This window comes from Poecilia mexicana, unplaced genomic scaffold (assembly GCF_051168715.1).
Source record: "Poecilia mexicana isolate PSO_F unplaced genomic scaffold, ASM5116871v1 scaffold_2, whole genome shotgun sequence".
In the NCBI taxonomy this organism is placed as follows: domain Eukaryota; kingdom Metazoa; phylum Chordata; class Actinopteri; order Cyprinodontiformes; family Poeciliidae; genus Poecilia; species Poecilia mexicana.
This window is the reverse complement of record NW_028263371.1, coordinates 22,042,596-22,066,281: the sequence shown is the minus strand read 5'-3', so window position 1 is coordinate 22,066,281 and position 23,686 is coordinate 22,042,596. Positions and strand designations below refer to the sequence as shown.

General features: G+C 37.9%; 1 protein-coding gene and 2 long non-coding RNA genes across 6 annotated transcripts; 2 read left to right on the top strand and 1 right to left on the bottom strand.

The window, feature by feature from the left end:
- Positions 1–285: 285 nt before the first annotated feature.
- On the bottom strand, positions 286–23,686 carry LOC106912837 (NACHT, LRR and PYD domains-containing protein 3-like). 4 transcript variants are annotated; one of them, XM_088003776.1, is made up of 10 exons: positions 23,553–23,686; positions 8,750–8,998; positions 8,508–8,542; positions 7,993–8,088; positions 7,582–7,863; positions 4,911–6,669; positions 2,974–3,153; positions 1,871–2,044; positions 1,189–1,341; positions 286–671 (listed from the first exon to the last, which is right to left on the bottom strand). In XM_088003776.1, the coding sequence occupies exons 5-10, from the start codon at positions 7,655–7,657 to the stop codon at positions 647–649; spliced, it is 2,367 nt and encodes a 788-aa protein (XP_087859902.1). In that variant the 5' UTR covers positions 7,658–7,863; positions 7,993–8,088; positions 8,508–8,542; positions 8,750–8,998; positions 23,553–23,686; the 3' UTR covers positions 286–646. The 4 variants fall into 4 exon arrangements, with proteins under 4 accessions (XP_087859902.1, XP_087859900.1, XP_087859903.1 ...); XM_088003774.1 differs by lacking the exon at positions 7,993–8,088 and having other exon boundaries at positions 23,553–23,685; XM_088003777.1 differs by lacking the exon at positions 8,750–8,998 and having other exon boundaries at positions 7,582–8,088.
- On the top strand, positions 10,221–13,071 carry LOC148160611 (uncharacterized). Its single transcript, XR_015762335.1, has 3 exons — positions 10,221–11,555; positions 11,703–11,826; positions 12,658–13,071. It is a non-coding gene; the product is annotated as an uncharacterized LOC148160611 (long non-coding RNA).
- LOC148160610 (uncharacterized) lies at positions 17,940–19,138 on the top strand. Its single transcript, XR_015762342.1, has 3 exons — positions 17,940–18,184; positions 18,261–18,386; positions 18,591–19,138. It is a non-coding gene; the product is annotated as an uncharacterized LOC148160610 (long non-coding RNA).

The following is a 23,686-nucleotide window of genomic DNA, read 5'->3' as shown; positions in this document are numbered from 1 at the left end:
AAAATAAAACATAAAATATGGAGTTAAAAAAAAATCACCAAAACAAACAGAAATATTAAATCTTTCAAATTCAATAGGCAAAACTTCATTTTTGTCAAAGACTCTGTATTAACTATAAAAAGATAAAAATATACATGAGATCAAATAAATCCAGTTCTAAACTGGTTCAACTGGTTTCTGTGATGGAAGCTGAAGTTTCTCTGCAGTTTCCAGTAAAGCATCTTTTTATCTGTGGAGCTTTGAGGAACATTTTCCTGTCAGCAGAAGAAGAAGCAGCAGAGAAAAGAGGTTTGAAGTGTCTTTATGATTCAAAGCTGAACTGAAATGATTCCCATGTTTCCATCTCAGACCATTTCTGGTTCCAGGATGAAAATGAATCAGAGAAAAAAGATCAACTTTCCAGTTGAATCCAGTTCAGATCAAAACTCCATGAAGCCTCTAAATGGAGCCCAGTTTGAATCGGATCTTTATTGATCCAAAAAGACAAACAATATCAGACACTAAATGACAGACATGAGAAAATAAACAGGAGGAACATCGTGGAGGTCAGAGGTCATCATCAGGATCCAGTCAGAGTCTCTTTAGACTCAAACTGCTGCAGCTTCAACCTCTGAGGATCAGCAGGACACAGAAACCATTCTCTACTTCAGTCAGAATCATCAGAATCCCACCTGCAGAGAGAAGAAGGATGGAGAGATCAGATCAGTGAGTGTTTCCAGCCTCTCCAGCAGCAGTCAGTGACGCAGCACATCCAGTAGATGGTTTCCAGGCTGCAGTCAGACTGATCTCAGAGCTGTGACCAAGATGAACCTGATCAGTTGTTTCCTGTTGAACTGAGAGAACAAGCAGATCTGAGATCAGATCTGCTGCTGCCACAGTTTGATGAATGAGGACCACTGTCTCTAGACATGTTGGACGGCTGGACGCTGGAGTCCAGCTGGACGTCCTGGAGACATGGACACAGCAACAACACTCATCTTCACACCAACACAAACACAGGAACACAGCAAGCTGCTGCTCCTCTGATTGGCTGATTGCTGTCTCTGTGTCCAATCAGGAAGCCTGAACCATTCTCCTCCCACTGAGAAGCTGCAGCTTTACTGGGAACACTGGAGCTTTGCTTTGATGCTAACTGGGTTTAGTTCAATATGCTGACAGCAGCTGGACTCACTACAAACATTTACTTACTTTAGATCATCTACAAGATCCTTCAGCTGCTGAACATCTGAATCCTCCAGGTTGTTGTATCTCAGGTCCAGTTTTGTCAGATGGAGGCTGTTGGACTTCAGAGCTGAGGCCAGAAAATCACAGCTGATCTTTGACAAACTGCATCTCTGCAACCTGAATAAAGAATAAAAGATGAGCTGAAGCCAACAGGATGCAGGTGAACCAGTCCAACAGAACCAGTTAAAGATTCTCATGAATATTAAAGCCAACAAGCTGCTGCTTCAATGAAGACCTGCTGACTTCAGAACCAGAACCAGAACCTGGTACTGGGTCATGTTGTGTTGGAGGATTTTAGTCAGTAAAATCATTCCAGGTTCTGATCAAAGTGTTGAAGCATCAATCATTGATTATTGATTTGTTCCTGTCAGATTCCAGGAATTCACTTTTCTAGACTGGGTTGAATGACCTTTGACCTGCTTGACATGAGGGGGATTTCTACACACTGGGGGTCCGAATGCTGTCCTGTTCTGACCTCAGGTCAGCAGGTCCAACTCAGTTACACAGAGGGACTAAATTAAACTCTGGATCCAAGTCCAGGAACAAACTCAGAAAATGTTTATTAGAACAGAAGATATGAACTTTGATTAATGATCAATTATAGATAATTATTCACAGAAATATCAATAATTATATAATTACAAACCACAAAGTTTTCAGTCTGCAGCCTTCAGTCTGTAGAAAACCACAGAGCTCCTTCAGTCCAGAATCTCCCAGATTGTTGTAGATGAGGTCCAGTCTTGTCAGATGGGTCGGTTTGGACTTCAGAGCTGAGAACAGAGACGTCCAGCTGGTCTCTGACAAACTGCAGCTCATCAAACTGAATAAAGAATAAAAAATGAGCTGAAGCCAACAAGATGCAGTTAAAACTGAAATATAAACAAATAAATAATAAAATGTAGAAAATTAATTTCCCTGAATGTAAAAGAAACATGATGAACTGATTCTAACATCTGATCCAGTCAAACTGGTTTAAAGAGTCCAAACCAGCAGAACCAGAACATTTGATCAACAAAGAAACTCAAAGTTTTCTCTGAGCAGCAGCCTGGATGAGGTGAGCTATTTCTGCTGGTTCCTGATCATCAGCTGGAGACCCGACTTGGTAACCGGATCAGAACCACTCAGTTTATTCATGAATGGCCTTGGGTTCTTCTTAAAGCTGCTGAAAGCCAATGGAGGCCATTATTTCCTAAGGAGACGTGACCTGATGAAGCTTCATCACAGAGACGAGGCTCCAACTGACTGACAGCTGTCAGACTGAAGAGGTCGGTTCCTCTCTGACCCGGCCCAACAGAACCACAGCTTCAGGACAAAGTGAGGAACCTGCTGCTGCTGCAAACCTCACTGTCATTCAGTTCATCTAGATTTGCTTTTCTACAATCAGTCACTTCTTAGATGTTTCATTAGTGATGATTTGAACTGGTCAGTGTTTGTGGCTCGACTGGAGGAAAACATTTCATTCTGGATGTAAAGATGAGAATCAGAAACATCTCCATCGTTAATTAACTTAATTTGAATTATTTTACTAATTTTGTTCATCAGTCAGAAACATTTTAAAATGATTAAAACTGAAAAAGTTCAATAATCTCAAAGTCTGAAATAAGAAAATAATTTATAAGGTAAAATGTGTTAGACATTTTATTCTGACATTTAAACAGGTTGTCTTATAATATTACAATTACATTATTAATTAAACTAAAGATTAAAGTATCAATGAATGATTTTATTGTATAAATAGAGAAAACAAACCTCAGATTCTTCACTTTACTGACTGAACTCTGCAGGATCTCAGACAGATTCTTCATATCTGATTCTCCACCTTCAATTATGATGATCAAACTTATTTCCAGTTCAGTCAGATCTGGGTTGGACTTCAGAGCTGAAGCCAAAACTTCACATTCATCCTTATGGATCAAACAGCCACCAAGTCTGTGATGAGAGAAGAAATAAATTCAGTTCTAATGAAATCAATCTGGATCATAAACATACTAAAATATGATAACAGTGATGTCATCATGATGTCATCATCTGATGAAAATCTGATCTTCAGTTTACTGAGTTTGACCCGACAGAGAGTCTGTGCAGTTCCTGACTAAAGTCCAGGTTCTGGTTCTGGTTCTGGTCCAGGCTTCATGTCCTCAGACCTTCAGCTCAGTCAGATGTTGAAGATCTTCTATCATCTGTGAAGGAAAGTTCAGTTTCTCTGCAGCATCAGAGCCTCAAAGGAGCTGCAGCAGCTGATGAAGAGGCTGACTGAGCTGAATGAAGGAAACTACTGGAGATGATGGAGAGGAGGAAGAACTGCTCACAGCTCTGACAAGTCACACTGACTTGGACTAGACAGTTTGGCTCCTTGAGATCTTCCACCAAGCAGGAAGTGAAGTGAGCAGAGCATGAAGTCCAGCCTGCTGTGGACCTCTGGCATCTCTGGGTTTGTTTAGCCCATATCTGCTGCTGCAGCATCTAGAATCCTCCTCATCATTAATAATAGTAGTATATTCTATAGAAACATGGCTCCCAGCAGCAGATTATTAAATGCTGCCACAGAGGAAACTGGGAGCAGACCAGACACATGATGCTCCCAGTTGTGTCTCCGTTCATCTGCTGGATTTGATGCTGTAACAAAGTAGAAAGTGGACAGTCGTCAACCTGCTTCAGCTAAAAGCTGCAGATTGTTCTGGTCGTCCTGCAGAGCAGCAGCAGAACCGGTCCTGCTGCTCCTTCAGGTCTGGACCGTCCTCTGTTGGTCTGAGAGGAACTGGGACAAACTGGTTGGAAGAGGGACACGTGTCTCTGCAGTGGTCTGTCCATCGTCTCAGAGGAACAAAGGTTTGGATGTCAGAAGAAATTGTTGCTAAACTCCTAAAGAGCTGAAGAGCAAAACCCCTGGAGGAGACGGAGCGTTTGGGTCCAGCAGCATCTTCATGGTGAAGCAGTGAAAGTTCTCCAGAACTAAAGAGGCTGGGATGTCTAAAGAGCTGAAGCTCATGTCTCTGCAGGTCTTCATGGAGGACAGCTAACAGCTTCAACAAAGGCTGCAGATGAAGAGTTGATGAGGAAAATGGTTCCAGCTCTGGAAGCAGAGTTCTCAGAGCTTTGGGAGGATCTGACAGAAACTAGGACTTTTTCTGGAACCAGACAACAATCACCACATTTTGGTCTCAGTTACAAACTCAGAGGAAACTAGTGGAGGAGGAAGAGGAGAGGATGATGACAGGATGAAGAAGATCAACACTGTTCACAAAGTTTCTGACTAGTTTCCATGGCAACAACACAAATGCAGGCGTTTATGTATAAATTAATTTTATACATCAAAGATCCTAAAAGGTGAATTGCTGAGTAGCGGTCCAATGAGTGAAGAGGAGTTTAAAGTTAAAATATTTCTCTGGCTGATTGCATCCTTCAGAAGAAACTGATTTTCTAGAGTTCAAGGTTTTCTATTCATTTCAACCTGAAAACTGATAAAAAGTTAAATATTTTTAAATGATCTAAATGTGTAAAAACCAGAAGCTGCAGCTGTCCTGGATGAACTGAATGTTTAGATGTTTGAATGGCTGAAATCATCCACAGGATGAAGGAAGTAGTTAAAGGCCAAAAACATCCAGAATTAACTTGAAGAAAGAAGAAGAAACAGGAGGACAATAGTGCTGAATCAGCATTCACACAATGAAAACATCTGGACTCACCGAGCCTTTCTGCAGTTCCTCACTGCTGGAACCAGTCTCTGTCGTCCATCATATGATGTGTTGTACTTCTCCAGGTCCAACTCATCCAGAACCTCTGACATCTGCAGCATGAAGGCCAGAGCTGAACAGTCAGTCACTGAGAGCTGCTTCCCTGAATCCAGCAGCCGTTGGATCTCCTGATAAAATGAGACATCGTTCATCTCCACCAGACAGTAGAAGATGTTGATGCTTCTGCCAGCAGAGATTCTATCAGTGTTCATCTCCTTCAGGTTGGTGATGATTCTCTGGATGGTTTCTGGACGGTTCTCTGTCTGACCCATCAGATCCTCTAAGAGTCTCTGGTTGGACTCCACAGTGAGACCATAAAGGAAGCGGACAAACATGTCCAGGTGGCCATTTTCACTGCTGAGGGATTTCTCCATGACTTTCTTCATGAACTCACCCAAAGAAATGAAAAAATAATATTTTCCCAACAACATTTTGATCACTTTTGTTTTCCTCCAGGTGGTGAAGCAGTGGAGCATGTAGACGGCAGCCAGAAACTCCTGGATGCTCAGATGAACAAAGGAGTAGACGGAGATGTTCCGCGTTCCTCTTTCCTTTTTAAACATCTGGGTGAAAACTCCTGAGAACAACGCAGCATCTTCGATGTCGATACCACAACGTTCGAGGTCTTTGTCATAGAAGATCAGGTTTCCCTCCAGCAGCTGCTCTAAAGCCAGTTTTCCAAGAGTCTCAATCAGCTTCCTGTTCTTTGAACTCCAGATAGATTTTGTCTTTTTTCCTCCATCGTACTTTTCCTCTTTGATTTTGTTCTGAACCAGCAGGAACTCTATGTACATCTCAGTCAGGGTCTTGGGCAGCTCTTCTTCCTCTCTGGTCTTCATCATTTCTTCCAGAACATTAGCAGTGATCCAGCAGAAAACTGGGATGTGACACATGATGTGAAGACTTTTTGATTTCTGGATGTGGGAGATGATCCTGCTGGCCTTATCATCATCTCTGAATCTCTTCCTGAAGTACTCCTCCTTCTGGGGGTCAGTGAACCCTCTGACCTCTGTCACCATGCTAACAGACAGAGGAGGGATCTGATTGGCTGCTGCAGGTCGTGTGGTTATCCAGAGGAGAGCAGAGGGAAGCAGTTTCCCCCTGATGAGGTTTGTCAGCAGAACATCCACTGAGCTGGACTCTGTAACATCAGTCAGGATCTCCTTGTTGTTGAAGTCCAGAGGAAGTCGACTCTCATCCAGGCCATCAAAGATGAACAGAACCTGGAACTTTTTAAAGTTGCTGATTCCTGCGTCTTTAACATCTTCAAAGTGGTAATGAATCAGTTCCACCAAGCTGAACTTTTTCTCTTTCAGCATATTCAGCTCTCTGAAAGTGAATGGAAATATGAAATCAATATTCTGGTTGGTTCTGCCTTCAGCCCAGTCCAGAGTGAACTTCTGTGTTAACAGTGTTTTCCCAATGCCAGCCACTCCCATGGTCATCACTGTTCTGATTGGTTGATCTCTTCCAGGTGGGACTTTAAAGATGTCTTCTCTTCTGATTATTTCTTGTTTCCTGGATGCTGTTTCAATGCGTCTAACTTCATGTTCCTGGTTGATCTCTCTAGTTAACCCCTCTGTGATGTGGAGCTCTGTGTAGATCTGGTTCAGTAGGATGTTATTTCCATGTTCATTAAGGCCTTCACAGAGACTTTGGAGCTTCTTCTTCAGAGACTCTTTCAGCTCCTGTTGACACTGAATATGAATATCTGGAAAAAGAGACACAAGAGGAAACATTTCAGCTAAATATAGGGAGCACAATTTCTTTTGATGTTCTCAGAGGGGATTTGCAAGAAACTTTTATGAATAATAAAAATCAATAAATTAATAAAAATAGTTGTCTTATCTAAAAAAGAGAAAGTCATTCTAACTTCAGTCTGTGAGGATGGAGAAAATTTGATATTTCTGGACTGACTGATCGATGCTGTTTGGAGACACTGTGAGCGTTTTAGCTGGGAGTTGAACCAAACAGAGTCTTTGTGACCCTGATGTCATTAAACTCAACAAAGAGTTTCTATGGTCTGTTTCACTGCAATAAACATTAACATGAGGTGAGTTCAACAGCTCTGTGTATAGGTAGTGCTGTTCTGGTCTGTCTTCATACTGATTCAGACTCATGTTGCCTCTATAATGTTAAAGTTCAGGTAGCCTGAACGTTGCTGAACGTTAGTAAACATTTATTCTAGTTAATTCATTCATTTTTATCATTAAACCCATGTTGTCTCTAATCCAGGTAAATATATTATGATTCAGGGTCTCCTGAATACACTCAAGTCTCAAAGTAAGAATTTTTTAATGCCGAGTCCTATGACCCAAAATCTCCCACTGTGCATCACTCCTGATATATAGATACATGTTCTCCTGCTATGAGGAACATGCTAAACATGCTAAATGCCACCAGGTGGCACCTAAAATCAGAGACCAGTTTTGTAAGACGAAATCTGAAAAGGAAATGTTTGATCAGCATGAAGCAGTTCATTCTGAGGGTGTGATAAAACCTTAATTTCTTTAAGGTTTTATCTGTGAACTGACCTTTAAGGAAGTTCTAGTTCAGAGGGGTCAGAGTTGAATCAAAGACAGTAGAGGCTGTCAAAGCAGTTTTAATGAACTTTGGGTCTCACCTTTAGCAGAGGAGTCAGAGGACAAACCCAGCTCATTGGACAGAGTCGGATCTATTTGATGAAGACGTTTGATCATCAATCTGCAGGCTTTCTTTCCTTTTTTCTCCACGGCATCTATGGTGTTGCGGGCCTTATCAGCCCTACTTTTGTACTTGTGCAGTATTTCTTCTTTCTCCAAACATTTAAAGACGTCATCCGATACAAGACCATCGAAGAGCTGACAAAGGATTTCCTCAGAAACTCTCTCCACAAATTTAATACGAACATCTGATAGTTTTTTCTCTGCAGGCAGAAATCAGAAACAGGATTAATTCAAATTGACGTCTGAGAGAAAAATGTGATGAAGATCAACTATTCATGTTGCTCCATCCAGAGATTCAGAGTCTGTTGATCAGCTCCTCAGGTCTAAACCTGTTGTTGTGTTTCTGCCTCATATCTGAGTGACGACCACTGATTCTGTCTACATGAGACCAAATGAAGCTTCTGGTTCATCACTTTCTTTCCTCACTGCAGGAAGAACAATAAAAGAAACACCTTCTAAATATGGAGCTGCACCATTTTAGGAAAACAGGAAATTATTAGTTAATATTGTGATGAAAATATTGAATGATTAACATTTTCAACACTTTTCTTTCTTCATCTCTGTCACCAAATGTTGGAATAAAACTAAGACACAGCAAGTCTTTCCATCTGAGATAATAAATTAGTAATAAATGATGTGATTACTGGATAAATTAATTATAGTTAATATTCCTGAAATATCAGAGCTGTTGGCCTGTTCTTCACTTCGGTTCCATTTAGTTTCCATCTGAGTTCAGTTTTTACCTTCAGGATTTACAGAAACTCACAATATTTCCACCAGAGCTTCATCACATGGCAGCAACACAGGCTGTGATTGGTCAGTTTGTTCCTATATGATCACTTACCAAAATCCACTTCCTGCTGCTGCGCCATCTTTTACCTGGAAAACATGAAGGATTCATTATGTTTCAGACTTTATTTTGGTCTTCTTAGGAGACCAAAATAAAAAACACTGGATTAGAGATGGAAAATAATAATTTAAATCACATGATAATCATCAACACACCAAAAAAATAACCATTTCTTTAATTCTTTTATGAAAACTGACTTGATCCTTGCAGAAAATCTGAAATAAACACCAACTTACCAAATGTTTCTAGGTTCCCTTTAAGGATCGTCAGTCATTCTAGGATCAGATTTCCTTCAGGCTGAAACTTAAAGATCTTTAAATCCTGTTTGTTGCCATGGAGACAGGATTGTGTTGCTGCTACCACTAGGTGGCAGCATCAGCTGATTAAAGCTCCTCCAGAAAAGCGTCTGGCCTCCTGATCAGGTGTTTAGTTTTCAGGTGACCAGCAGCTTCTGAATCTGTCCTCACCTTCTCTGCCGTCTTCCTCTGAGTGATGATGAGCAGCAGCAGAGATGAAGATACAGAGGGATGAGAGAGAGGACAAATCTGGACTGATAAAGTTTCATCCTGCTGAAATAAACCAAGTCCTGACTGCACAGCAAAAACTGAAGAGTTAAAATTTCAGGGTTAAAGGCTTCAGAGTTGACTTTAACTCATTAAGAGTTGTTTTAACCCTTGATGGCGTTAAATGGCGTTAAATGGCACCCAGTGTTAAAGTTATTTCCAATAGTTGATTGCATCAGGGTTGATTTTACTCGTTAAGTGTTGTTTTAACATTTGCTGAGTTAAATGGTTTCCAGTTTGATTGGAGGAAAATAAGCTCCTCCCTCCTTCATCGTCTTCCTTGGAGCGGAATTTGATAACCGCTCAATTTTTTCTTCTCCTGTTGTTCTAAACGGTAAGTACAACTTCTTAAATCTTTGGTTAAGCGCTTTTAAGTTGATAGTCATGTGACTTTTTCCACTAATTTAATACTTCGTCTATTTTGCAACGGCTATACTCGATGTATTAGCTAGCAGCCCTTTTGTGGGTTGCTAGTTAGCAGCAACCGACAAAAGGGTTGCTGCTAACCCTTTTGTTAGCAGCAAAAGGGTTACACACACACGCACACACACAATTATCGGGCCGTGTATTTATGAAAATTAAAGTTATATTTTTCTATCATTTAAAATCATAATTTTGGCCATGGTAAGTTAAATGCTACCAGCCTGTACATTCACATGGCTAATAATTAGCAACGCTGAAGTATTACGTCTATGGAAAGCCATTTGCGCCAAAATTGAATAAATAAATAAATGGGTTAAATAAATAAAAAATGAGTAAAATAAATCAAAAAATGAAGTAAATGAGTGAAATAAATAAAAAATTTGTTAAATAAATAGTTTAGCTTTTTCATTAAACCAATTTTTAATTTATTTATTTTTCATATTATCAATTTCCCAATTTCTCTTTTTCATTTATCTATTTGTCATTTATCCCTTTATCCATTTACCCATTTTTCATTAATCTATTTTTCATTTGTCCATTTTTCATTTATCCCTTTATCTATTTACCCATTTTTCATTAATCTATTTTTTAATTTAACCGTTTTTCCATTTCCTATTTCCATTAACCCGATTTGCTATTTCCCACTTTCATTAATCAATTTCTCATATATCCCTTTTCTTACTTACCCATTTTCTTTTATCTATTTTTCATTTACCCATTTTTCATTAATCTCTTTATCTATTTACCCATTTTTCATTAATCTATCTTTTAATTTAACCATTTTTCCATTTCCTTTTTCCATTAACCCGATTTTCCTATTTCCCACTTTCATTAATCAATTTCTCATATATCCCTTTTTTTATTTACCCATTTTCTTTTATCTATTTTTCATTTACCCATTTTTTATTAATCTCTTTATCTATTTACCCATTTTTCATTAATCTATCTTTTAATTTAACCATTTTTCCATTTCCTTTTTCCATTAACCCGATTTTCCTATGTCCCACTTTCATTAATCAATTTCTCATATATCCCTTTTTTTATTTACCCATTTTCTTTTATCTATTTTTCATTTACCTATTTTTCATTAATCTCTTTATCTATTTACCCATTTTTCATTAATCTATCTTTTAATTTAACCATTTTTCCATTTCCTTTTTCCATTAACCCGATTTTCCTATTTCCCACTTTCATTAATCAATTTCTCATATATCCCTTTTTTTATTTACCCATTTTCTTTTATCTATTTTTCATTTACCCATTTTTCATTAATCTCTTTATCTATTTACCCATTTTTCATTAATCTATCTTTTAATTTAACCATTTTCCATTTCCTTTTTCCATTAACCCGATTTTCCTATTTCCCACTTTCATTAATCAATTTCTCATATATCCCTTCTTTATGTACCCATTTTTCTTTAACCTATTTTTCATTTAACTTTTGTTTGAAAAACTTTTAATTTTCCCATTTTCCAATTTCCCTTATTCATTTAGTATTTCCTTATTTTCTTATTTATCACATTCTATTTTCCCCGCTAAACTTAGGGGGAAAAAATAAATGCAAATGAGGAGTGGCACGTCATCAGGCTACAACTTCCCCAATTGGTTGGTTAGCGTCACACCTACTTTGCTTTCAAGAAAGATGGCGACCTACTAACGGGTTATCAATAAGCATAAGCTCATTAACTTCATTAGAAAATAGTGTTATTACTCCTGACTTTATTTTTGTGTGGCCGCTCAGACAGAACGTGTTTCAGCTGGCGGCTCTGATGGACTCAGAGCTTCACCGTCGGGGTTTTTTATAGTTTGGACGAAGCGGCCGCTGAAGTTGGCTTACGATTGAAGGTTCAGGACGCCTTCGTAGCTACCAGCTGCGATTCAACTATAAGGAGCAGACTTGACTGTACATCGTAAGTGAACTGCAATATCCAGTGGCAGCTCTACGGAGCATCGAGCTGAAAGAATGACGGTGGCAAGCCTTGGAGATCTGCATCGGAGGCCATCTTTCAGACATGCACCGCTGCTGTCCGTCCAGGATCCTCCGGTTGCCCAGACGGTAAGCTAACGCTGATGTTTTCCAACTATAGTCATATTTGTAACCAAACTTGAGGCCAACAGGTGTACTTTTGATCGCCACCAGGTCAAAAGTACAGCTTGTTTTTGCAGCACATTCATTAATGTTTCTATCGTGTTTTTTTTTCAGATGCTAAGCTGTCACAGCAGACCATCCTGCAGGCCTCTGGTCTCTGTTTCCAGTGGGCTCACAGCTTCAGGGTGACCAGAGACCTTCACCTTTCTGGAGCAGGAACACCCGGCCAAATGCACTGGTGACACATTTAATTTAAAAAATGTGGGGGTAAATTAACGCTGATATTTGTAAACAGACTACCTGAATACAGTGACCTTAGTGAGGGTACAGAATGCAGAATGGATAAAAGCTGAACTCCTGCTAAAATCTGTCCCTATTGGTTACATCCCTGAAATGTGCCAAGTGTGGCCCACATGCATACATGTCGTATTCATATAAAGTAATTATGACTATTCATTTCAGTAGTTCTTTGTGGATGTATAACTTGGCCACCTTAGTTTCCCTGTTTTTGTTCAACATATGTGCCTCAACATTTGGTTACTGTTCCATAATTTGTACTCCAAACATGTTTTTACTCATGTTTATCTCTTACTTACATGTTTAAGTAAAAAGTAGCTGAATAAGAAATTACACATGAGTAAAGAAGCATTTGGTAAAAAGTATACAAGTACTGAGTAACTGATCAAGTTATCAATTATGTCATATCTTAAAAAATTACACAATTAGAGGGCTCAAAATATAAAGTTCAGCGGAATTTTTAGTTTTTTAAAGACAAAATAAAAAATGTGTTTAAATAAGAATAGTGATGCTTCATAATAAAATGACCTGAGTAAAAGTAAAAAGTTCAGCATAGTAACGGTACTCCTAAAACTTCATTTGAGTTTCAAAAAGTTACTCAACTATATTTGAGTAAATGTAATTAGTGAGTCCTAAACTCTTTCCTTCTGAGGGAACAGGAGAAGGAATTGTTAAGGAAATAAATTAATCTTATTTTTATATTAAACATTGTTTTAATTAACAAACGAATCATAAATAACACCCAGAACATATTCTGTTATGTTTATTCAAGGATCAAGAAAAATGACTGGAGATTCTGGCTGAGAGAGGGACAACGGCAAACAGGGAGGAGAACCGTCTGCACTGTGAGCAGCACCAGAACTCCTGATGGATCTCCTTCAGGAAGAACCAGAGAGATGGCCGACCTCCGCAGAGAAGAGTTCACCCAAACATCAGAGGAAAAATGAATTTTTTTTTCACTTTCAAGGACTCTAAAAAGCTTGCTGATTAAATTTTCAGTTAATGTTCAGCAAACATTCAAAGTTTAGTGTTTGGATAATACTTATGCAGTATCACATGTTTAGACTAAATTATCACATGACTAGAGCTGATTAAATCTTGGTTGCACCTCGGCGAGAAAAAGAGTGCCACAAACCTCCCAAAGAAGAGGATAGCAATGTATGTTTAAATAAACATACAACAAAGATTTTTGGTGCACATCATCTTTAAAGTGTCTAGTTATGATATTCACCTTTGCATTTATAAAAATTTGTTAGGTGTGTGAGCAGGATGTGTAAACATGTTGACGGTCATAATAGTGACAGGTGGGAGAATACGTTTGACCAATAGGCCCACTTATTTAAATACATACCATATTCTTCCAATTCCTAACTTCTTCCTTTTTAAGATTAATTTTGAGTTTGGTTCTTGATTTGTTGGACTTTGTTATAGCCAGACAAAGCATACAACAATGTAGTTGTGAGAAAAATGGAACCCTTACTGATTTTGATAGTGATGGCTTAAACATGGACTATAAGGGGAAGATGGGCCATTTTCCATGCCTGATTTTGAATGCATATGATCAGTTCATGGGAAAAGAGGATAATCTGACCCTTCATCAGGCATGTGGTACTCTGTTACCACCTGCAAAAGTTTATGACGAAGGGACAGCTGTCTCTTTGATGTACCCTTTAAAGAGGATCCAAATGAGGTTCCAACACAAGATGAGAAACTGCTGATCCACTAGAAAAACAACAATATTTTCCTAATGGAAACAAAGATGAAGAATTATATAGAGACTGATGTCAACTAGATCAATGAGCACATGAGAGGTGTAGACCTTTATGACCAAACCCCCTCAAGGTTCAATGTCATGGTCAGGTCCAAGAAGTGATGGTGGTTGTTGAGATGCTTTACCAGGCCGAGAAAGAGTCACACGCTGTTAGACAAAGGGCCCATAGTAAAGAGTTACATTTTTGATTCTGTTAGACACTAAGGTCCATTTCTCACGAGAAACAGAAACTTATCAGGCCACAGAGACATGGTGTGATTTCAGGCAGTGTCTTCAGTCCATATAATCAGCTGCCCTCCTCCTTCTCCTCAGACGCTGCACAGACTTTTTTAGAAACTCTTCTCGGATGTAATGGTAAAGCGTCTCCTTTCAGCGCTGAAAGTTAATAAAATAAGTAAAGTCTGAATGCTTTTCTTGGCTGATTTTATGCTCCGTGTGTCAATACAAATTATGATTCATCGATTGAGATTCTCGTTCTCAACATGGTTCATACCAAAAGCACACCTGAAACGGTGCCGGTAGCCTAGGAGGTTGGAGTTTATCTTGTACCTGGTGGGTTGCCTGCTGGAACCCCCACTTTGTTTGTGTCAGTAGTTGTGACCTTGATCAAGAGGACAATTCAGCCACCATGCCAGCCGGTGGTATTCAGAGGACCCTGGTGGAGGAGCCGGTGTATGACTGCCTTACTTCTGTCAAACTGTGGCAGGCAAGCTGTAGCTACAATATAGTAGCTTACTGCTGTCGGTGTGTGAATGTGTGTGTGAATGGGTGAATGACTAAATGTGGTGAAAACATTTTCAGGTCATTTGGACTTGATAAAGAACTACACAAGTACAGGCCATTTACCTTTCAGATATTATTTTACAAATGTGTCGTAGGAGGAACAACTGATTTGCTCATCATGGCTTATTATCTTATGCAAAGGTTTGGTATAAGGCCAGCAGGTCATGGAAGTAGATCTCAAATGGACACTTCTCTTCAAGTTATGACGAGATGTAACCAAGACACTTTCTGGTCAGTCAATGCAAGAGTCATTTCCAGAGATGTTGTTCCAGTTGTTGCTTTTGCACCACCCATGCGTTGGAGAAATTCAAGGTTTTATTGCACACTGAGTGCTTCAAGAAAGAACATGGAAAGTAAGAAAGAGATGAAATAACCTAAAATTGAAGAAAACCAAAGTCACCAAATGGTGAGAAGGAGCCATACTACTCTCCTTTGATTCCAGGCCTTGGGGTCCGGTATCCTGCAACTTTCAGGTGTGTTCCTGGTCCAACACACCTGAATTAAATGGATCACCCTTTCAGTATGCAGTCCAGTTCTCCAGAGTCCTGCTTATCACCTGATTCAGGTGTGCTGAAGCAGAGGCGGATGGAAAAGATGCATGACACAGGCCCTAAATCCTGGAGACGGAGACCCCTGGACTAAGTCTATTGAGTTTTACTTTATGACAGTGTGACAAATGTTCATAATTTTCAGAAATATAAATGAAAGCCTCTACTGTAGATGTTATCTTTATGATCTATGTTACTGTGATGACACTACAGCTGACTGAAGTTCAATATAATTATGCATAAACACTCAAGCACTCAAATTTACCTTGGTTTAGAATATATTGATAGTCAAATTTGTACTTTACAGAGCAAATGTTGCACTAAAGTAATGCTGTGGCAAGATATATTCTACTAAAGAAACAATGTTCACATATTATGATCATGTCTATTTGGAAAAAGCACTTTTAGCTCATCTTAGTATTAGAACACCATATTATCCCACCGGTCACAATTGTGACCGAACATAAAACACACTTTTTTACATACTTTTCCACAATTTTTAAAATTATTTCCCTGATTAGTTCAAAGGGCTATCAATGACATCGGATTTTCATATTTACATGTTTGGGAAAAATTTGGAATGAATGGGTTAAAGCCACAAACAAACTATCCATCTTATTGTCTCTGGGATGTGAAAACATGAGATTTGATTAAATTAGAACTACACAGATGAGAAGGAACACAGATTTCATAATATATATATTTTTATTATTAAAAACAGTAGATGGTTCTTGCATATCAATGCTATAAGAACAGCCACATTTTTTAAATTAAATGTGTCACCAGTGCATTTGGCCGGGTGTTCCTGCTCCAGAAAGGTGAAGGTCTCTGGTCACCCTGAAGCTGTGAGCCCACTGGAAACAGAGACCAGAGGTCTGCAGGATGGTCTGCTGTGACAGCTTAGCATCTGAAAAAAAAACACGATAGAAACATTAATGAATGTGCTGCAAAAACAAGCTGTACTTTTGACCTGGTGGCGATCAAAAGTACACCTGTTGGCCTCAAGTTTGGTTACAAATATGACTATAGTTGGAAAACATCAGCGTTAGCTTACCGTCTGGGCAACCGGAGGATCCTGGACGGACAGCAGCGGTGCATGTCTGAAAGATGGCCTCCGATGCAGATCTCCAAGGCTTGCCACCGTCATTCTTTCAGCTCGATGCTCCGTAGAGCTGCCACTGGATATTGCAGTTCACTTACGATGTACAGTCAAGTCTGCTCCTTATAGTTGAATCGCAGCTGGTAGCTACGAAGGCGTCCTGAACCTTCAATCGTAAGCCAACTTCAGCGGCCGCTTCGTCCAAACTATAAAAAACCCCGACGGTGAAGCTCTGAGTCCATCAGAGCCGCCAGCTGAAACACGTTCTGTCTGAGCGGCCACACAAAAATAAAGTCAGGAGTAATAACACTATTTTCTAATGAAGTTAATGAGCTTATGCTTATTGATAACCCGTTAGTAGGTCGCCATCTTTCTTGAAAGCAAAGTAGGTGTGACGCTAACCAACCAATTGGGGAAGTTGTAGCCTGATGACGTGCCACTCCTCATTTGCATTTATTTTTTCCCCCTAAGTTTAGCGGGGAAAATAGAATGTGATAAATAAGAAAATAAGGAAATACTAAATGAATAAGGGAAATTGGAAAATGGGAAAATTAAAAGTTTTTCAAACAAAAGTTAAATGAAAAATAGGTTAAAGAAAAATGGGTACATAAAGAAGGGATATATGAGAAATTGATTAATGAAAGTGGGAAATAGGAAAATCGGGTTAATGGAAAAAGGAAATGGAAAATGGTTAAATTAAAAGATAGATTAATGAAAAATGGGTAAATAGATAAAGAGATTAATGAAAAATGGGTAAATGAAAAATAGATAAAAGAAAATGGGTAAATAAAAAAAGGGATATATGAGAAATTGATTAATGAAAGTGGGAAATAGGAAAATCGGGTTAATGGAAAAAGGAAATGGAAAATGGTTAAATTAAAAGATAGATTAATGAAAAATGGGTAAATAGATAAAGAGATTAATGAAAAATGGGTAAATGAAAAATAGATAAAAGAAAATGGGTAAATAAAAAAAGGGATATATGAGAAATTGATTAATGAAAGTGGGAAATAGGAAAATCGGGTTAATGGAAAAAGGAAATGGAAAATGGTTAAATTAAAAGATAGATTAATGAAAAATGGGTAAATAGATAAAGAGATTAATGAAAAATGGGTAAATGAAAAATAGATAAAAGAAAATGGGTAAATAAAAAAAGGGATATATGAGAAATTGATTAATGAAAGTGGGAAATAGGAAAATCGGGTTAATGGAAAAAGGAAATGGAAAAATGGTTAAATTAAAAGATAGATTAATGAAAAATGGGTAAATAGATAAAGAGATTAATGAAAAATGGGTAAATGAAAAATAGATAAAAGAAAATGGGTAAGTAAGAAAAGGGATATATGAGAAATTGATTAATGAAAGTGGGAAATAGCAAATCGGGTTAATGGAAATAGGAAATGGAAAAACGGTTAAATTAAAAAATAGATTAATGAAAAATGGGTAAATAGATAAAGGGATAAATGAAAAATGGACAAATGAAAAATAGATTAATGAAAAATGGGTAAATGGATAAAGGGATAAATGACAAATAGATAAATGAAAAAGAGAAATTGGGAAATTGATAATATGAAAAATAAATAAATTAAAAATTGGTTTAATGAAAAAGCTAAACTATTTATTTAACAAATTTTTTATTTATTTCACTCATTTACTTCATTTTTTGATTTATTTTACTCATTTTTTATTTATTTAACCCATTTATTTATTTATTCAATTTTGGCGCAAATGGCTTTCCATATTACGTCCTCTTACGTACATAGGAGTATCGCACTGACTGGAACACTTGACTTAAGTTATATTTTGCTTTGTCTAAACCTGAGAATGCTGATAATGGAGTGTCTGCTAAAAAGGTAGCATGATTTCAGTGTGTCCCTAAACTCTTTAAACATGTTGTGCCATTTTTGGGTAATCTAAATTCTCCATGTATTTCTCTTTGTTTAATTATTCTTCATTTCATAGCTGGTTGAAGTGCCCTACAAAATGATGTCTGGTGGTGAAGAAGTTCTGCAGGAGTGTGGAACAACAGAAACTCTCAGTGATGCCATAAGAAGACAAGTGGTGAACATACTGATGCTCACAGGATTGATAAAAATAGGTAAGTGTGTTTTTGCACTTCTAAATCTATTTTAAAAAAGTCCCAATTTTTTCACTAAAATGAAATCTCCTGTTAGGCATCTTCCTGCTAAACCAATCAGAGAGGAGTACTTGAGGATGGTGACATCTCCTTCCAAAACCACCTGAAGTCTCCAGGAATCAATGCGTGGGATGCAGTCGAGAGACTTGCTGTCTTTTATAAGGTAATTGAAATAAAAGTATGTGTAGTAATTTATCACTTTGCTTTTATATACATTACGTTCAGCAGGTGATTAAATGGCAGCTTTGAGTATGTGTGGGAAAATATTAGTTTCTTTTATTGGTTTTTATGAATCCTTAAAGTTTTATAATGGTTGTGGCCGTATGTCTGGTTTCTTATGTTTGGTGTATGCATTCTTTCATTTTAGTCATGCTGAAGTTCAGAGGAACATCTCCGGGACCAACGGGGTCTGCAGCCATACCTCCTTGCTGTGTGTTGTCAGAAGAGCAAGATTGACATCCTCTACATCATCGTGGATAAGTGACTCATCCCATGCCAAACAAACTGCTTTCTTGCAACATTTGATGAGTTATTCAAAATACATTTTGTGCTATCTCTAATGAACCTGCATTAATGAATTTTTATACATTTTTGCATTGAATAACATTGATGTTGCCAAAATGAAGGAATCACCTGGAGTGGGGGACTTAAGAGCAAGATAACCAATATATTATTAATTGGGAATCACTTTTTTCCTTTGTTACCTAAACAGCTATTTACAGAGACCTTTGTTCATTTTCGTGCTTTCAGGGATTTTTTTATAGTGAAAGATATCTTCTGAAAATCCCAGTTCAAAAATTTTATAAGCCTTTTGATATTCAAAACTTGTATGGAATGCTATTTAATGTTGTTCACTGTACAACAGTTTAAAATGTTGGAAACACAGCTGCATAAATAAAACATTTGTTTAAAATTGATTTGTTTTAGTTTTACTTTATTATAATACATTTTAACCAGAATCATGAAGTTACACATTTTGGAGTAAATTTCTAGCACTTGAAAGTGTTAAATTAACACAAACAAAATTGTTATTTTATCAGTGTTAACCATTGCATCCCAAACAGAGTTAATTTAACTCTGTTTTGTGAGTTAAAAATTTACTCTGATCCAGTGTTAAAAATGTAACTATTTTGAAAGTGTTAATTTAACACATATGAGTGTGGACTATATAAACTCCGAAAAAATGTTAATATCAACTCTGTGGGAGTTAAATCAACACTGGACTTTTCTGGGACCAAACTGGAGAACTCAGTGGATTTTAAAAGGGGCCAAATACTCTACAACCCTAAAGGTTGTAAACCCAATCAAAATGGCATAATGAAGATATTTGAAACTTGGTACACGAAAGCCTTCAAGACAGGAAATAAACTATTGGAGTTATGTCCTATATCAACAGTGTTAAATATTTGAGTTTGTTCATGTAATATAAATTAACTGAGAGTTTCTTCAGAAACACTGAAGCTTTTCCTCTTTAGTTTGGTGGCAGGATTTGGGTCAAAGGTCATTTTTGACATTTCACACATACTGAATTTTGACAAAGTCCAATGAATTTAAATGTATTGGCTTCACATAGTAGGAATGCCTATTAACCTAGGAGGGCTAAAAGTTATCAAAATGTTGAATTTTTTGGACCAGACCTCAAAGTTGGATGTCTCTTCAATAAAAATATCTCAGAGTCAAACAGTCTGACTTTAACACGATTGTCCAGGAGAAATTTGTTTTTTTCCCCTCCAAGCTGTAGAGCAGATCTCATTCCTTCAGAGGAACCAACTTTACACTGATCTGACTGATGGCTAGAAGAAAAGAGCATGAACCAAAGCTCTGCACATCTGAATCCTGGGACAAGATCAGACATGCAGATAAATAACTGTCTTCTGGTTCTTCAGTTTCTCACTCTGGAGAACCACAGATGGATTAGGGATTAATCTGTGAGACGCTGAAGCCTGAAATATTCCTCCACTCCTCAGTGGAACAATAAGACCTTCATGAAAACAGGAAACAAACTGTCTCTGGAGTCTGACAATAATGAGAGGATTAATATATGAACATCTTGACCTGCTGTACAGAGATGACATCTGATTGTAATATGACTCAGTAAGATCAATATTAATTCAACAAACAACCATCAGGACAACTTTTTCAGTAAGGAGTAATCTAACGCGTCACTATTTCAAATCCAGCAGTCAGACTACAGTTACTTATCGAAATCACTTTGCGTTACTATTTTCTTTTGTAATTTAATGTTATTTACTCTACGCGTCTTGGGGAGCGACCACCGTTTCTATGCGACAGCATCAGCAGCGACAGAAATGTGAACAACTGAGGGAGAAGCGAGATGCGCATTTTGTTGCTGGAAAAAAAGAAACTATTTTGAGTTTCTGTCACCAAGTCCAATTATTATAAGTGGCTTTGGGCTCGTTTTGTTTCTAAAGTTGCTAGCAAATTTAATGAGTTACGGGTTGCACTTTCTGGGCTTGGAAATAAGCAGAGATACATTCTGACAGGAAATGGGGTCGTAACGCAGAACCTGGACGCTGGAGCATGGGGGAGAGGAAGAGGGCTCTGAAATCCTATTTATAGTTTTCCAGACAATACTGGAACACACAAATTACTAAAGTTTGTGATTTTTATTTTTTGTACTGTTGTAACCATTAAACAATATTAAACAATCTCCCCTTAAGTTCAATCATATAAATGGAGACATTAGATGTTACTGTGACGTTTATGAATTGTGTTTTGTGCCGAGGCGGACCGGAAGGGGCGGGACCAGGATCCGCCAGGGCCCAGAGCATCCTGGCTATATAACCAGCCTGCTTCAGTGCGTCAAGAGAGGGGAGAGGAGTTGAAGCTGGCTCGGAGCTGAGTGGTCTTCTCCACAGGGGGCCGCCTGCTTGTTTGTTGCTTTTTGTTTTATTTGTTGCTCAATAAAGAGCGTATTTATTGTTGAAGGCCGTGTCTTCCTGGTTTTTGTTACGGCTCAACGAGTCGGTCGCAACAGTTACTATTATAAAATAACTTGCAATTAAGTAATGGCAAAGCTCAATGTAATTTTCACAGGTAGAGCGTTGCAGCAGCTGCTGAAAATAACTAAAATAGTTACTTTTAATGTAACTTAGTTACTTTCCAAATCAAGTAATCAGTAATCTAACTAAGTCACTTTCTCAAGGAGTAATTAAAGTTGCTTTTTCAAAGTCCATCACTGATCAGGAGTGTGTAATCTGTGGTTCTTTGGTTAAACTGGATGATGGGACAGATTGAGATTCCTGATAATTAGTTCATCTTCAGAGTTGATTACAGCAGACATCATCTCCTCTCAGGACTGATTTATCTCAGAACCTAAACATTCAAAATCAATGATTCTCATGTTTGGGTTCTGAATATAATCACTGTTCTTAAAGAAGGTTCAACAAACTGAGTCAACTTAGCCTGAAAATTAGATCCTGGTTCCAGAACTTTTTATCTCAAGATCAAGCAGCATATGACGAATCAAGAACCACAGGAAGTGGATTTCTGGTGCTTTGATCCACCAGGTTCTGACGTCATTATATTGTTGTTCCTCCAGAGGGCGCTGCTGCTTCTTTACAGCTGAATCAGCGTCAACAATTGAACCACCTGCAGCCTGGACTGAAGTGAAGATTGATGAATAATTTGGTTGAGAATCTGAAAACTATATCATTTTCCTTCCACTTCAAATTATGCAACAGATCCTATAATACTAATATAATTAACATAATACTTTGTTTTGGTCTCATAAATATCAGGCTAACTGGGAAATGTAAAGATGTTTAAAGGGTGTAAATACTTTCATATGGTTTTGGATTTAAAGTCAGATTTTAAGTCTAGTTTCTGCCTTGAAAGTTTAGATGAATTATCCAATCAAATCACTTATTAAAGCAAATATTAAACTTTAATTGGGATTGTTTTACTGATATAAAGTGAATGATCTGTTTCTCCTGGTCTTATCATACCTGACTCACCTCAGGCTCCGCCCCTTCTAACTACTAAACAATAGAAAAACTGTTTAAAGACGTAAAGAACTGCCTCAGTTCATTCATCATGTTGTTGTAACGCCACAGCTGAACACTAGATGGCGCCATTTTATTTCATTGCACAATCAAGTTTGGTACAGTTTTACAAAGAGAAATGACGCGCTGGAGTTAGGAACGAACCACTAAGGTCAAAGGTCAAATTCCTGCCACCAACCTAAAGAGGAAAAGCTGCAGTGATTCTGAAAAAATTCAGTTCATTTATATTAAATGGACAAAACAAACATTTAACACTGAATCAAAAATAGAGTAAAGAAAAACCCTAAATATTCAGATAACTTCTGGACACAAGAAGATTCCCTAATACACCCAAACTGTTTAAAACTTTGATTTTCCTCATTAAAAACAACAAAAACTAAATATTACTGTCACTGAATGTATTAAGTGATTGAAATATAAAATACATTAATAGGTTTACTTCTAAGTGGTAACAGTCATATAGATTATTAGAAATTACTGTGATTCAACAAGTAATTCTGCAGATTTGTGATTTAATATTAATCAAGATGAGAGAAACAGAGCGATGGTCAGAGTGGAGGACAGTTTTATTTTCTTCTGCTTAAACATCCGAGCTCTCAGGACAAATCTGACATTTTTAATTTGTTTCGTTGTTGTTGTTGCTTTTTCTTGTAAAACCAAAATGTAAAAAAACAAAAACAAAAAGCAAACAACAACAACAACAACAAAAAAAAGCCACATTTTGATCCAAGATGGCCGACTTCCTGCTGGGTGTGTAAATCGGGTCCAATAGATTTTACAGGTTCTGATGGTTTGATGCTTGAACTGAGTTCAGGTCTAAATAACAGCAGTGGGTGGGGTGGATGGTTTTAAATACTCTAGGGGGCGCTGTGTTGCTATGGCACCATAATCAGTTATTTATTGATCAATCATTGATTGGAATGATCAGCTGTCCTCTGTCACCACAGACCGATTCAATGTAGATTTTCTACTGATAAAAGCCCAGATAAATCCTCTCTGATCAATAAATTATTGACTTCATATTGAAATATTTTCCATCCACCAACCAGAACCCAAATATCTCAGAACCTACTGGTACCAGTTTGACTCCACTATGAAACTGGGAGCAAACTCAGCTGGTTGTCTGGGTTACAGATGAAAACTCAGAGAAAATCAGAGTTTCTGACTGAAATCAGGAGCTGCAGCTCTGCATCAGAACCAGAACCAGAACCAGGCCCAGTTCTGGTTCTGGTTCTGTCCAGCAGCTCAGAGAGAGAAAAACCAGTCAGGACTGGAAACCAGTAGAAAGTGGAGTTAAAACTCACCTGATCAGATCTTTGCTTCTCCTTCTGTTCACACAAACCGAGTCGGAGCGAACAGGAGAACTGGACCTGATTCTCCAGAACTCACCACACCTCAACCACCTGAGGCTCCGCCCCCTCTCACTGCAGACATGTGT

Excerpts from the sequence above, each read along its gene's own strand:
- LOC106912837 (XM_088003774.1), bottom strand. The coding sequence starts at position 8,535 with ATGGCGCAGCAGCAGGAAGTGGATTTTG. Across the intron at positions 3,154-4,910 it reads AGGAACTGCAGAAAGGCTCG|ACTTGGTGGCTGTTTGATCC; the intron begins GTGAGTCCAGAT and ends CTCTCATCACAG. Across the intron at positions 1,342-1,870 it reads TGCAGACTGAAAACTTTGTG|GTTGCAGAGATGCAGTTTGT; the intron begins GTTTGTAATTAT and ends TTCTTTATTCAG.